The 16743-nt window shown below is 42.2% G+C and overlaps 1 protein-coding gene across 1 annotated transcript; it reads right to left on the bottom strand.

Moving 5' to 3' along the window:
- Positions 1-13613: 13613 nt before the first annotated feature.
- Positions 13614-16252, bottom strand: LOC138642824 (transcription factor Sox-17-alpha-like). The gene is made up of 2 exons (XM_069731355.1): positions 15882-16252; positions 13614-14799 (listed from the first exon to the last, which is right to left on the bottom strand). Exons 1-2 carry the CDS (start codon positions 16156-16158, stop codon positions 13943-13945), a joined length of 1134 nt encoding a protein of 377 aa, XP_069587456.1. The 5' UTR covers positions 16159-16252; the 3' UTR covers positions 13614-13942.
- Positions 16253-16743: the final 491 nt, after the last annotated feature.

Below are 16743 nucleotides of genomic sequence, written 5' to 3'. Positions count from 1 at the left end.
AAAGTACCATTAGAACACTGGAGTGATGGTTGTTGGAAATGCGCCTCTATACCCCTATGAAGATATTGCATTACAAACCAGACGTTTGCAGCTAGAATAGTCATTTACCACATTAACAATGTATAGAGTGTGTTTCTGAATCATGTAATGTTAGCTTCAATGGAAAAACTATGCTTTTGTTTAAAAAATAAGGACATTTCTAATTGACCCTAAACTTTTCAACGGTGGTATATATATATATATATATATATATATATATATGTATACTGTGTGTAGAATTATTAGGCAAGTTGTATTTTAGAGGATTATTTTTATTATTGATCAACAACTATGTTCTCAATCAACCCAAAAGACTCATAAATATCAAAGCTTAATATTTTTGGAAGCTGGAGTGTGTTTTTTTTAGATTTGGCTATCTTAGGAGGATATCTGTTTGTGCAGGTAACTATTACAGTGCAGAATTATTAGGCAACTTAATAAAAAATAAATATATTCCCATCTCACTTGTTTATTTTCACCTGGTAAACCAATATAACTGCACAAAATGTAGAAAAACATTTCTGACATGCAAAAACAAAACCCCAAAAAATTAGTGACCAATATGGCCACCTTTCTTTATGATGACACTCAACAGCCTTCCATCCATAGATTCTGTCAGTTGCTTGATCTGTTTACGATCAACATTGCGTGCAGCAGCCACCACAGCCTCCCAGACACTGTTCCGAGAGGTGTACTGTTTTCCCTCCCTGTAGATCTCACATTTTATGAGGGACCATAGGTTCTCTATGGGGTTTAGACCAGGTGAACAAGGGGGCCATGTCATTATTTTTTCTTCTTTGAGACCTCTACTGGCCAGCCACGCTGTGGAGTAGTTGGAGGCACGTGGTGGAGCATTGTCCTGCATGAAAATCATGTTTTTCTTGAACAATACCGACTTCTTCCTGTACCACTGCTTGAAGAAGTTGTCTTCCAGAAACTGGCAGTAGGTCTGGGAGTTGAGCTTCACTCCATCCTCAACCCGAAAAGGTCCCACAAGTTCATCTTTGATGATACCAGCCCATACCAGTACCCCACCTCCACCTTGCTGGCGTCTGAGTCGGATTGGAGCTCTCTGCCCCTTACTGATCCAGCCTCTGGCCCATCCATCTGGCCCATCAAAAGTCACTCTCATTTCATCAGTCCATAAAACCTTTGAAAAGTCAGTCTTAAGATATTTCTTGACCCAGTCTTGATGTTTTATTTTATGTTTTTTGTTCAAAGGTGGTCGTTTTTCAGCCTTCCTTACCTTGGCCATGTCCCTGAGTATCGCACACCTTGTGCTTTTTGTTACTCCAGTAACGTTGCAGCTCTGAAATATGGCAAAACTGGTGGCAAATGGCATCTTGGCAGCTTCACACTTGATTTTCCTCAATTCATGGACAGTTATTTTGCGCCTTTTTTGCCCAACACGCTTCTTGCGACCCTGTTGGCTATTTGCCATGAAACGCTTGATTGTTCGGTGATCACGCTTCAAAAAATTGGCAATTTCAACACTGCAAGACATCTCACAATTTTGGACTTTACAGAGCCTGTCAAATCTCTCTTCTGACCCATTTTGCCAAAGGAAAGGAATTTGCCTAATAATTAAGCACACCTTACATATGGTTTTGATGTCATTAGACAACACCCCTCCTCATTACAGAGATGCACATCACCTGATTTACTTGGTAGTTGGCTCTCAAGCCTGAACAGCTTGGAGTAGGACAACATGTATAAAAAGTATCATGTGATCAAAATATAACTTGCCTATTAATTCTGCACTGTAAGCTCTGAAAGGTGATGGCCGTATCTTATATCGGCCAAAACTGCTGACAGGTTCACTTTACTGGGCAATGGAAATTATAGTTAACTAGCTGAAGAGCCCAGCGTTGCCTGGGCATAGTAAATATCTGTGGTTAGTTATAGCACCTCACTTCTCTTATTTTCCCATCACGGCTCTCATTTTCCCCCTCGCTCCTCTCATTCCCCACTAACACTTGTCATTTCGACCTCACATCTGTCATTGTCCGATCACTCCACTATTTTCCCTCACTCCTCTCATTTTGTACTCACACCTTTTCATTTTCACCTCACACCTCTTATTTTCCCCTCAGTATATACATGTTTTCATCTCCCTTATATATAGTATATACCTGTATGTCATCTCTTCTGTATACAGTATATACCTGTATGTCATCTCCCCTGTATATGGTATTATATGGTATATACCTGCTGTATGTCATCTCCTCCTGAATATACCTATGTGTCATCTCCTCTTTTATATAGTATATACCTGTATGTCATTTCCTCCTGTTTATAGTATATACCTGTGTGTCATCTCCTCCTGTATATAGTATATACCTGTAAGTCATCTCCTCCTGTATATAGTATATACTTGTATGTCATCTCCTCCTGTATATAGTATATACCCATGTATCATCTCCTCCTGTATATAGTATATTCCTGTGAGTCATCTCCCCTGTATATACATGTCATCTCCTCCTGTATATAGTATATATCTGTGTGTCATCTGCTCCTGTATATAGTATATACCTGTGTGTCATCTCCCCTGTATATAGTATGTACCTGTATGTCATCTCCTCCTGTATATAGCATATATCGGTGTGTCATCTCCTCCTGTATTAAACCTCGTTCACACGTTATTTGGTCAGTATTTTTACCTCAGTATTTGTAAGCTAAATTGGCAGCCTGATAAATCCCCAGCCAACAGGAAGCCCTCCCCCCTGGCAGTATATATTAGCTCACACATACACATAATAGACAGGTCATGTGACTGACAGCTGCCGTATTTCCTATATGGTACATTTGTTGCTCTTGTAGGTGTCTGCTTATTAATCAGATTTTTATTTTTGAAGGATAATACCAGACTTGTGTGTGTTTTAGGGCGAGTTTCATGTGTCAAGTTGTGTGTGTTGAGTTGCGTGTGGCGACATGCATGTAGCGACTTTTGTGAGATGAGTTTTGTGTGGCGACATGCGTGTAGCAACTTTTTGTGTGTCGAGCTGCATGTGACAGGTTAGTGTAGCAAGTTGTGTGCAGCAAGTTTTGTGCATGGCGAGTTTTATGCGTGGTGCGTTTTGAGTATGTGCAAGTTTTGTGTGAGGCCACTTTTGCATGTTTTGCAAAAAAGAAAAAAAAAGAAAAAAAAGAAAAAAAAAAAGAGCATGAACCGCACATCCCAAAATCATACGTTGATCTAAAGCCGCTAGGCAAAAATTAATATAACTGAATATGAGGTTTTCAGTTTAACATTCTGATCAGACTGTATGAAGCCCACTGCCCCGTCACGGCAAACCTCATAGTGGGTCCTAACGCCCTAACGGAGTGGCGCCGTGCGGCGCCCACCGCCACAGCGGCCATGCACCAGCAGGGCGGACGGCCTGTTGCCCCACAGCACCCATGCTGCAAGACTGAGTCCCCACGACTCCAGACCGTGCCGCCCCACCAGCACAAAGCCACAGCAACAATGGCCGCCACACAGCACCAACACCAAAATGAAAGGAGCACTTAAACTCCCCTTCCTCCAGCTCTTCAGTGAGAGCCAAAATGGTTGGTGCTGTGTGGCGGCCATTGTTGCTGTGGCTTTGTGCTGGTGGGGCGGCGCGGTCTGGAGTCTTGGGGACTCAGTCTTGCAGCATGGGTGCTGTGGGGCAACAGGCCGTCCGCCCTGCTGGTGCATGGCCGCTGTGGCGGTGGGCGCCGCACGGCTCCGCTCCGTTAGGGCGATAGGACCCACTACGAGGTTTGCCGTGAAGGGGCAGTGGGCTTCATACAGTCTGATCAGAATGTTAAACTGAAAACCTCATATTCAGTTATATTAATTTTTGCCTAGTGGCTTTAGATCAACGTATGATTTTGGGATGTGCGGTTCATGCTCTCTTTTTTTTCCTTTTTTGTAAAGCATGTTCCACTTTTGCATGTGTTGCAACTTTTCTGCACGTGGCAATTTTTCCACGTGTGCAAGTTTTGCACGTGTGGCTAGTTTTGCATGTGGCGACTTTTGCATGTGGCAAATTTTGCGCGTGGCGAGTTTTGAGTGGCAACTTTTGTGTTTCGACTTTTATGTGGCGAGGTTGCTGTATGTGTGGTGAAATGTGTACTGAGGGTGGTATATGTGTTCAAGCACGTGGTAGTGTGTGGCGTATTTTGTGTGTGTGTGTTCATATCCCCGTGTGTGGTGAGTATCCCATGTCGGGGCCCCACCTTAGCAACTGTACGGTATATACTCTTTGGCGCCATTGCTCTCATTCTTTAAGTCCCCCTTGTTCACATCTGGCAGCTGTCAATTTGCCTCCAACACTTTTCCTTTCACTTTTTCCCCATTATATAGATAGGGGCAAAATGGTTTGGTGAATTGGAATGTGTGGGGTTAAAATTTCGCCTCACAACATAGCCTATGACGCTCTCGGGGTCCAGACATGTGACAGTGCAAAATTTTGTGGCTGTAGCTGCGGCGGTGCAGATGACAATCCCGGACATACACACATACACACATAAACACACACATTCAGCTTTATATATTAGATGAGGGACACAGTGCTGACTTACTAATTTATATTTTGAATGGTGCGTGGCTAATATAGATTAATTGTAGTCAGGGTGGCGGATTTTTTATTCAGGAGACAAATGTATACAGGGCTGCCACTAGAAATTTCAGGGCCACATACTGGCAAATTTTTCGGGGCCCCCTTGAGACTCCGTCCAGGCTCCACCCCAGCCCCGCCTCCACCCCTCAAACTGTCCACAGTCCCACCGCTCTCTCTTAGAAAAACTCCACTTCTCACCTATCACACATTAACAGTTCCCATCACCAGATCACACATATAGCCAGCAGCTTTTGTTTTGGCCAAAAGATTTTTTTAAGCCGCCACCATAACAGACACTTTTGGCCGGGCCCTACTCTGCTGTAACCTATTAAATATTTGTTAAAATGTGCAATACAATTTAGGTATATTTTTATTTATTTTTCAATTTTTAAAATGACCAATAATCTCACATACAAGGAACAAATACCGCCACACCATGTCAAGACCACATATTACCACCACAGTGATCGAATAATATCACATACAAGGAACAAATACCACAACACCATGACCAGACCACATATTACCACCAGTGACCGAATAATATTACATACAAAGAAAAAATACCACCGCACCATGACCAGACCACATATTGGCACCACAGTGATCGAATAATATCACATTCAAGGAACAAATACCGCTACACCATGACCAGACCACATATTACCACCACAAAGTGACCAAATACCACATACAAGGGACAAATACCACTACACTATGTCCAGACCACATATTACCACCACATAGTGACTGAATACTACAATACTGATCAGTAATAAAAAAAAAACCCACAATACGATCACCATAAGTGCCATTATACACAGGAGATCTGTACTTAGTATGCAGTGTCTGTGTACAGGTAATAGTGATCACTGGTGGTATTATACACAGGAGCTCTGTATATAATGTATAGGTAATACAGTGATCACTGGTGACATTATACATAGAACCTCTGTATGTAGTATACAGTGTATAGTGTCAGTGTATAGGTAACACACTGACTCACCAGTGACTTCTCTAGGGCAGCACGGTGGCGCAGTGGTTAGCACTGCAGCCTTGCAGCGCTGGGGTCCTGGGTTCTAATCCCACCTTGGACAATATCTGCAAGGAGTTTGTATGTTCTCCCCGTGTTTGCGTGGGTTTCCTCCGGGTTCTCCAGTTTCCTCCCACATTCCAAAGACATACTGATAGGGAATTAAGATTGTGAGCCCCTTCTGGGACATTGATGATAATGTGTGCAAAATGTAAAGCGCTGCGTAATATGTTAGCGCTATATAAAAATAAAGATTATTATTATTATTATTAAGTCCTTCATCTTTGTTTTTCATCTTTCATTCAGCACAGACCGCCATCACTTCTTCCAGCCAGGGCTCTGCAGGAAATAACACAGTTATTTCGAGCTCCGCTTGCAGAACACATTACTTAATTTTTCCCAACTTCTACATTACACCACATGAAGAAAAAAAGGCGACATAGTCTCACTCTACTCAGTAACAGGACCGCACCCCCATTTAAAACAGTATCCTCAAAAAATAAAATAAATACGTCCCTGCAGTAATAATATCCCTTTAATTAGCCCCTATGGTAACAATACTCCCCATCCTGGCCCCCGTGTGTCTCATTTCTGGCTCCAGCCATATGTTCTCACATCCTGCCCTCATGAGTATCCATTCTGCCCCATATGATCTCCCCATCCTGCCCCATCTGTCTCCATCGTATCCATCCTGCCCCATGATCCTGCATGATTTGTCTCCAATGCTGCCCCCAGTGTCTCCAGCATTCTGCCCCCAGCATTCTGCCCCCAGTGTCTCCAGGATTCTGCCCCCAGTGTCTCCAGCATTCTGCCCCCAGTGTCTCCAGCATTCTGCCCCCAGTGTCTCCAGCATTCTGCCCCCAGTGTCTCCAGGATTCTGCCCCCAGTGTCTCCAGCCTTCTGCCCCCAGCGTCTCCAGTATTCTTCCTCCTCCTCTGTGTCTCCAGCATTCTTCCTCATAACCCCCGTGTCTCCAGCATTCTTCCTCATACCCACCGTGTCGTGTCTCCAGCATTCTTCCTCATATCCCTGTGTCTCTAGCATTCTTCCTCATACCCCCCCTGTGTCTCCAGCATTCTATTATTCCTCTCCCCGGTGTCTCCAGCATTCTTCCTCATTCCCCCCCTCCGTGTCTCCAGCATTCTTCCTCATACCCCCCCCCCCCCCGTGTCTCCAGCATTCTTCCTCATACCCCCCCGTGTCTCCAGCATTCTCCCCCTCCCCCCCCCCCCCGTGTCTCCAGCTTCCCCAGGGCCCCCTGGATCATTGCGTTCAAAAAAAAATCACGAGGTGCTCTTACCTGGTCGCGCTCCTGCGGCAGGCGAAGCTCCCGAGTCCACGCAGCTGAAGCGCGCACTCGCTGGCAGCTGACAATGACGTCAGACGCCAGCGAAGGGCGCGCTGCGGCTGAAGTCAGCTGCCTTCCTCCAATTGGCTGGCGGCTGTTAACTATTGCGGGCAACCGATGCGGGCCCCCTCTATCCACCGGGCCCCATATGCCAGTCAGGGCAGTAATGCCCTGATGGCGGCCCTGAATGTGTATATATATATATATATATATATATATATAATATACTGTATGTGACCTTATTATTTGCAGGACTGCAGTGATCAGTGGGACAAGACAAGTTGTGGATTAAAGATGTCGACATGAAGTTCTGACCAGATGGAGAATAAACAACAGAAACCTACTCTAAACAGCGGTCACTGGATGTAAATGTTATTCTGTAGCTACCCTAGAGAAAATAAGTATTTGATACACTGCCGATTTTGCAAGTTTTCCCACCTAGAAAGAATGGAGAGGTCTGCAATTTTTATAGTAGGGACATCAACTGTGAGACAGAATCTAAAAATGAAAAACAGCAAATCACATTGTATGATATTTACATAATTAACCCCGTTATCGTCGAAGGTGGTTTGCACGTTAATGACCAGGTCAATTTTTACATTTCTGACCACTGTCACTTTATGAGGTAATAACTCTGGAATGCTGCAACGGATTCTGGAGATTCTGAGATTGTTCTTGTGCGACATATTGTACTTCATGATAGTGGTTAAAACGTCTTCTGTATGAAACCAACCTGCTGTAGACGTGGAAAGGGAAAGACCGAGTCCCTCTCCACGTCTACAGCACGTTGGTTTCAGACCATTCATATCCACTATCTTTATGCTATTTTAGCTCAGTCATGTGAAGTTCCACATGCCACTGGAGGGTTTCTTTCTAAACACTGGGTATTTATACTGTCTGTATATATATATATATATATATATATATATATATATATATATATATATATATACACACATACTCCCTCTTTGTCCTTTTGCTCAGAGTACATTATATGCCACTGTGGCTAAACTATATGTCTCATGGCAGACTACACTATGGCATTTTGCACCTTATAGGAACTTTTACAGAGTTGTGACTAACTTTATTGTATGTGATAGGGTGGTCTGTAGCATTATAAGATGTATTATGGCGCTATGCACTTTATTGCACTATTTCTAACCTCGCTATCTAATTGATTTTTTTCGGAGCCTTTGTCATATCTCTGCGGACATGTTTTTACCTTATTAGAGGAGGACATATGTTGAATATGTTATTTGTCATTATGATTGGATATTAAGAGATTTTCCACATATAGCCTCATCTATAATTATAACATTCCATATAAAATCAAATATTTCTTATATTTGACCACTGTGTTTGCACTATATATATATTATATTTCAATTTTTTTTATACGTAAATTGATTGATTGGCTCCTCTTTCTTTGCATAGTGGTACTGTATTTTGTAAACCCCCTGTAGTGATGTGGCAACTTGATGTCGTCTCTCACTTTTTTATTGTTTTTGTCTTCATGTATATGTATTCATTTTTGGTTTTAATATTTGGTAATAAACTTGTATATTTTTTAATTATTTTTGCTCTAGTGTCCATTTTCCTTGGTTTTCTCACTGCGGATTTGATGCAATTCCGCGCTTCCAAAACGCTGCGGAAACGCATCAAAATCCGCAACGTGTGCACACAGCCTTAACATAACATTTGGGATCACATTTATCCAGCGCTCTACGCTGATCAATTACTTTTAGGTTTCCATTTAAATCTCTGAGTGACGTGATTCAGATGAAACCCCCGAGGGATCCATTCACTATAATGAGGCAGCAGAGGTACTCTGGACTCTGTCTGGCCTCTGTTCAGCTGTGTCCTACTTTTCAGAAGTGTAGAAAACTGTGGCTGATGGCAATTTAATACAATCCTAAAAAGACTGACACCATCGGATCACAGGTCAGACGGCATCCACAGTGTATCCATCTACCTCATTCTAGGGAAACTACCGCCAGAGGTTCGGACTGAACTACGTATTTCAGAGATTTACATGGAAACCCCAATGCAGGCGCTCAGTTGCAGAGTGCAGGATAAACGTGCGCCAAGCCTTAATATGATCTTTGGGAGACAGAATGAAAAAATGAGCAGATGGAGAATTGGTTTTAATTATTTTTTACACCATTACTCATACGGTATAAGCGATTAGGCAACTTTTTTCTTTGGGTAGGTGCTATTATAGCGATACTAATATATATATATATACATATATATATATATATATATTTTATGTTTGGCTGCTGTCACACACTAAAGAACACTTTATTGTAAAATATAGTTTTTGCATCACCATATTTGAGAGCTATACTTTTTCCTTTATTTGGCCCAAAGAGTCATGTGAGGGCTTGCTTTTTGCAGGACGAGGTGACGTTTTTATTGGTACCATTTTACGACGCATGACATTTTTTTATCGCTTTCTATTACGATTTTTGGGAGGAAAAATGAACAAAAACCAGCAATTCAGGATTTTTTTTTTGTGAGGGGGTTTATGTCCTTCCGCGTGTGGTGAAATTGATACAGCAGTTTTATTCTTCATATCAGTATGATTACAGGAATGAATACCAAATTTATCTTTTTTATGTTTTAGCAGTTTTACACAATAAAACAACTATTTTATAGAAAAAAATAATTTTTACATCGTATTATTATTATGAGAGCTATAACTTTTTTATTTTTCTGTTGATGGAGCTGTTTGGCAGCTTGTTATTTGCCTGACAAGATGACTTTTTCAGCGGTACCATGTTTATTTATATCCGTCTTTTTTATAGTGTTTTATTCCTTTTTTGTGTGGTTGTATGATGATAGAGCAATTTTTTTGCCCTATTTTTAACTTTGATTTTTTTATGGTGTTCACGAAAGGGGTTAACTAGTAGAACAGTTTTACAGGTCGGGTCATTCGGGACGCGGCAATACCATATGTGAACTTTTATAGTTTATATTTTTTTTTCATACACATTTATGTATGAGTACAATATCTTTTGATTTTAATATTTTTTTATTTTTACAATTATTTAATTTTTTTTGCTTTTTTACTTTGTCCCACTATGGGACTATCTTTTCTTCAGGCTGATTGCTTTTATACAAGGGGATGCAGCAGCATCCCCATGCTATGCAAACTGTCAGCTTTGCACTGACAGAGAAAATTGCTGTCATGTACTGCGCAGGCTCAAGCAACTTTCCTAGGTCTAGTGACTAAAATGTCTTCATGACAACATCGGGTCTCCATGGCAATGATCCTGATCCCCTGTCAGGCCGCGGGGTCTCCAATCCAAGGGTAAAGGGGTTGTCATCCCTCTACCGTCTCCCGGTATGCTACGATCCCAGCATTTAGTGGGTTAAGGTGCCGGGAGCTGTGCAGGACCGCTCTTAGAACTTAGTGCCAGATGTCAGCTGTCACAATCGATTTATTTTTGTTTTATTTTGAATGGGGTGATTTGTATTTTTATATTTAAAAATATTTTTTTTTTGCTTTTGGCATGTTTCAAAAAGTGTCCATAAGAGACTAGAATCTGCCATAGCCCGATCGGCTCTGCTACATAGAGGCGATGATCAGATCGCTTCTATATAGCAGATTTACTCACTTGCTATGAGCGCCGATCACTGGATGGCGCTCACAGCAAGCCAGCACTAATAACTATAGAGGTCTCCAGGAGACCTCAGGTTGTCATGCCAACACACTGGTGACCCACAATCACGTGACGGGGCCACTGATGTGTGTATTTCCGGCACCATTGCCGGAAGCGCTTGTTAACTGCTGCTGTCAGTTTGACAGGGGCATTTAGCTGGTTAATAGCGGCGGGTGGATCGAGATTCTACCCGTGGCTAATGCGGGCACATGTCAGCTTTTCAAAACAGCTGATATGTCCCCGGAAAGATATGGGCTCACCGCCGCAGCCCACATCAAAGTGAGGGAGTCCAACAACGGTGTAAATGTAAGCACGATGCCGGAAAGAGGTTAAAGTAAAACTACGGCCATGTTCACACGTTGCATTTTTGCAGTGTTTTTTTTTTTTGTGCTGCCTTTTAATGCAAATTTTGAGTTGCATTTCAAAGAAACAGCACACAGCTTTTCTTACCCTGACAGATTTGGATAACTGCTGAGTTTTTGTAAACTAGTATATAGCAAACAATGGGCAAGTGCAAACACACAGCAAAAAGTGCATGTTTCAGTTTTTGCCGCGTTTTTGGCCCACTAAACTTTATCACACACACACACGAGACAACAGAAACGCAGCAATAAAAATGCAACAGACTCAGCAAAACCTGCTTTTTGTAAGCAGCTTCTTTAGGCTGGATTCACATTGCATTAGTGGGTGTCCGCTGACGTAATCAGTTACATGGCACAATTAATGCTATGTAACGGATCCGTTGACGTACCCATTGACCCAATGTAACTAACGCATCGCTAACGTCTGCCATTTTTGCCATGCGTTAGCGATGTCCCGTTATTTTCTGACGGACCTCGAACGCTGCTTGCAGCGTTCGAGGTCCGTTTCTCGCTAGCACAGATCGGGCATCTGCACTAGCGGGATCGCTAAACGCAATCTCTTTTTAAACATTGCGTTAGCGTATGCGCTAGACGGACTGCACAACGCAAATGTGAACCTAGCCTTAACTGCCAAGAGACCAGGTTTTGACTGCGGAAAAAAAAAAAAAAAATACAGCAAAAATCGCAAGGTGTGAAAATAGCCTTGCAGGTCTGTGAGCGCTAGAATTCTTGCTGGTTGGTAGGTAATCAAATTATTTTTTCATGCAATTTAATTATGTAAAAATCATAAAATGTGATTTTCTGCATTTTTTAAAGATTCTGTCTCTCACAGTTGAAGTGTACATACGATAGAAATTACAAACCTCTCCTTTCTTTGTAGGTGGAAAAACTTGCAAAATTCGGCAGTGTATCAAATACTTATTTTCCTCACTAAATACTTTGACTTGCAGTAATTGTTATTTGTGGGGGAAAAAAAAAAAAAAAAAAAAAAAAAAACTTGTGCTACATTCTCACATTCATGTGAAATGTCCAAGTGCTGACAGATTTTTTTTTTCATCAGATGGCACACAGACTCATATATTGATAGGTCCATTCACATGTTCGTGAAAATCCTGAATCTGAGATATGCAAGACTCAGAATGTTTGTGATTATAAATATCATAATATTACATACCGAATGGGTCTGTATGTTGTCCCAAGAAAAAGAAAAATTGAGCAGCACGCCAACACTTCACACAGATAAAGGAATGTAACCTTCTTAAAGGGACTCTGTCACCTGAATTTGGAGGGAACAATCTTCAGCCATGGAGGCGGGGTTTTTGATTCACCCTTTCCTTACCCACTGGCTGCAATATTGGGTTGAAGTTCATTCTCTGTCCTCCATAGTACACGCTTGCGCAAGGCAAGATGGCACTGTGCAGGCGTGTACTATGGAGGACAGAGAATGAACTTCAATCCAATATTGCAGACAGCATGCAGCCAGCGGGTAAGGAAAGGGTGAATCAAACACCCAAAAACCCCGCCTCCATGGCTGAAGATTGTTCCCTCCAAATTCAGGTGACAGAGTCCCTTTAAGCATAGCGCTGTCCCTTAGTATAGTGTCCTTTCTTGTTATGTAAAGCTCCATTCTTAATTACATAGTTTCCCCTTACCATTCCTTATTACTTCTCATTGTCTCTAGTTATGTCCCTTACATAGCGCAATACTATAACAAGGTATACATAACAAGGGAGGGTATTAGTAATAAGGAATGGTAATATAGAGAAGACTGATTCACTAAATTAATACACACATTTTTACAGTTTCATTTTTTGTGCAGAAAATACCTTGTGTTTATTAGTTCAAACAAAGTGGATTTGTTTTCATGAACACTATGCCCACTTTGTTTGAAGCCGCAGTTGAACTGTCCATATCTTGCAACAATTTTTCACTACAATGTTCTATGGATAATTTAAAACAGAGAAAAACTGCAATTCTGATTGTAATCACAGAATCCCAATGTTCCTGTACTAAAAAAAGAATAAAAAAAAAAAAAAAAAACACACAGCAAAACCAGAGCAGATCACTATTGCTGGCTTTTGAAATTTCTTAGTATGTCCTAATCTAAAGAAAAAAAACGCACCTGCTGCAGATGTTATGCCATTCATATGTATAGGATGAATATTTCAGCACATTTCCACTAATTAAAATTATATATTTATGCAGGGAGTGAAAATTTTAATAGGAATTCTAAATATTACCAAAAACAATTTCAATATTATTAATACTATAAATATGATTTCCTTATAAATATTAAATACTTTATTATTAAATTATTTTCTTGTTGGCCCTCCCATTGAATAGGATAATAAATAAACATATATAATTTTGAAGGAAATCATTACTATTGTATTAATAATATTGAAATGATTGTTACTTTTTTTTAATTATAAAACTACAGATTAATTTACAGTTTGCTAATTGCAATTGGCGCTTACACCTTATGCTGTGGCACAGGAATATAAATTATCAAGCCTCTCATTATAGATTGTTAACGTGTTAATACATAATAAAGCACAAGCAAGGACAACATCACATTCTGGTTCATGTTCAATCTTTATTGCAAAATACAAATCGCTAAAAAAAAGTTCAGTTTTCTAAAAAAAAAAAAAATCCTTAATATACAAAAAGGCTGTGTACATGTACACATAAGGCGTTGCATTGTATGAAGCCTGGAGATCAAATGTAACCTGAGCTTGCAAGTCTCATAATCCAAGGGACGCAATTTCAGTTCATATTTAATAACTTACATAAATTAGTCAGTGTATGTATTATTTAAAGTTCTTCCCACATGTCTTGTAAGTCTGAAAACGACTTGAATAAACCTGATCCCCCAAGATCGTTGCTGAGAACAGTATAGGGAATGTCCCTCATACACTGGAGTAATTGCAGTAGTAGACAGCAGTGCTGGCATCGGACAGCACCGAGGAGATCAGCCCATTTTCTGCAGCCTGCTCATGTCCATGGTAGTGCATTCCGACTTCTGGCTTAGCCATATAACCAAGATACTGCTCAAATTCAGTCCTGTCCACCTCGCTCAACATTTCATTCTGCAGCACTGGCTCTCCTCTAGGCATCTGTGGAGACTCTGGTGGAGGGGAGGGTTGACCAACTTGCACAGAATGAGGTCTACCAGCACTGGGCATGTACATCTGGCTGTAGTACAGCTGTGGTGGGCTCTGGCACCCCATCATATTCTGCACAGGGCTCCCTTGCCGCATCTGTTCAGGCTGTGGAACATGCCTACCAAGCATAGCAGAGGCAGGATTCTGCTGGTGGGAGGCGTATGGAGTGTTGTAAGGGTATGGCATCATGGGGCAATCTTCTTGGGCAGGAGTGAAGAAGCTATGCTCAGACTCAGGGATATCCAGAGGTGAGGTTTCTGGGGTGGGCAAGCTGTAGCCCTCATAGTGGGCACCAATGACTTGAGACTCTCTGTAGTGGTGACCACTCTGGGGTAGCTGGCTTGGGTGATAGGACTGTTCTGGGTACCCAAGGCTGAAGTTGTCCACACACATCCTTCCATCAGGGGCCAGCATGTTGGGGTCAGCCTGCTCGGACATCTGCATGAAGCTGTTGTCTGCCCTCTTCATCCTCTTCACTTGCTTCCTCCTCCTGGGTCTGTACTTATAATTGGGATGATCCTGCATGTGTTGGACTCTCAACCTCTCCGCTTCCTCCACAAATGGCTGCTTCTCTACCAGGGCAAGAGATTTCCAGGACTTCCCTGTAAACGATAAAAGCAACAACATTATGATCTGATTATTGTCACAGAATATTATACCTTGCTGCCTAAATTCCTTCATTGATGGGATGAGCAGTATAAACCATAAAATAGGCCAGAAATATCCCCAAAGATACTGTGCAGATTTTCTGCATCAATTAAGTAAAATAGACAAAGGGGAAAATATCATGGAAATACTACATATAGAAGGAGTACACAGGAAAATGAGTAAAAATGTGTACTTGGAAGAAAAGACAAAGATACACCTACAAAAATCCTGGCAAAATTAAACAAAGAAAATGGAATAAAAAATAAAATAACTCATTAGCATTTAATATAGAAAAAAAATAAAATAAATAAAATACCAAGAAATTTCCATTTATCCTATGATAAAACTAAAAACTTGAAATAAACCCTTCATTTAATGTCCAAAGCCATGTACTATTAAGTGAACCCCCGCATTAAGTAAAATAGTTACTTGCATTATTTCTAAAATAGTGTAAAAAAACAAAACAAAAAAACTTATCGTGGGAACATAGGCTAGCAAAACAAATCTGAATACAGTAATCTATAGGCTAATAATAATAATAATATAATACATTTAGAAGTAGAAGTGTGCAGGTTAATAAATAAAGAAACAATGTAATTAGAAAAAAAGTGTACATCAAGTGCTGGTACAAATGTCCAATACTAGTTTATATACAGTATATTTAGATTTGTGTGATTAGGGCTATCATTGGTATTTAGCCATTAGCTGCAGTGTATACCCTGCTATAGGTTTATACAGAAGAAATAGAACATTATAAAATGTATTTATTTATTATTGAAGTTTCCTGCACAATCTGATGAGTGATTTCGGGAAAGAGTAACCAGGAATTAATAGGAAAGTTTAGGATATAAAATAATGTGACTGTTCACTCCAACTCTATTGGCCGGCATATATCACAGATCACATACAGAAGCCTCTGTGCCCGGTCCGGTGTGTGCCCCGGTGTGTGCCCCTGCAGTCCCCCGGGGTGTGCCCCTGCAGTCCCCCGGTGTGTGCCCCTGCAGTCCCCCTGCAGTGCCCGGGGTGTGCCCCTTACCTAGCATCTTGCTGAGCTCCGCGTTGTGCAGGTCGGGGTTCTGTTGCGCCAGCCGCTTGCGCTCATCCTTCGCCCACACCATAAAAGCATTCATAGGACGGCGGATCCGGGCTTCGGCTTTACTCCTGGATCCGGAGGCTTCGGCTTTGCCGTTGTCTCCCATGGAAGTAGACAGGGTGTCAGGTGCCCACTGGCACTGGCCCAGGGTTGGCATCATGACTGGCACTGAGCACTTTCCCTGGTCGTCGCTGGCGTATCCACCATCAGGGCTGCTCATGTCTGGAGAGAAGGAGCTCAGTGTTCGCGGTGACGTCCAGAGATCGTGTCTCCTGCTGCTGCCGGTGACTTGTGCCTGCTCTCAGGGCAGAAGCAGGGCTCTATAACCCCAGCGCAGGCCAATCACCGCCCAGAGGCGGGGCTGCAAGGCAGAAAGGTGTGATGGGCGGGGTCAGCCTTTACAGGAGGTGTATGGACACGCCCAGTGCCGGCCCCGCCCCCACCTGTGCAGAGGAGGATTGTGAAGCTGCACTGATGCTACAGCCGCAGCCCTGCTGGTGTCAAGTGCGGACCCTCAGTACAGAGTACAGACCCTCAGTACAGAGTACAGACCCTCGGTGCAGACCCTCGGTGCAGACCCTCAGTACAGAGTACAGACCCTCGGTGCAGACCCTCGGTGCAGACCCTCGGTGCAGAGTACAGACCCTAGGTGCAGACCCTCAGTCCAGACCCTCAGTGCAGACCCTCGGTACAGACCCTCAGTGCAGACCCTCGGTACAGACCCTCGGTGCAGACCCTCGGTGTAGCCCCAAGCTCAGGCGCTGTGCCCGTGATCACTGGTTCTCCTACATCCTGCAGCGCGGCC

Source organism: Ranitomeya imitator, chromosome 6, assembly GCF_032444005.1.
Source record: "Ranitomeya imitator isolate aRanImi1 chromosome 6, aRanImi1.pri, whole genome shotgun sequence".
NCBI lineage: Eukaryota > Metazoa > Chordata > Amphibia > Anura > Dendrobatidae > Ranitomeya > Ranitomeya imitator.
This window is presented reverse-complemented; position numbering and strand designations above follow the sequence as displayed.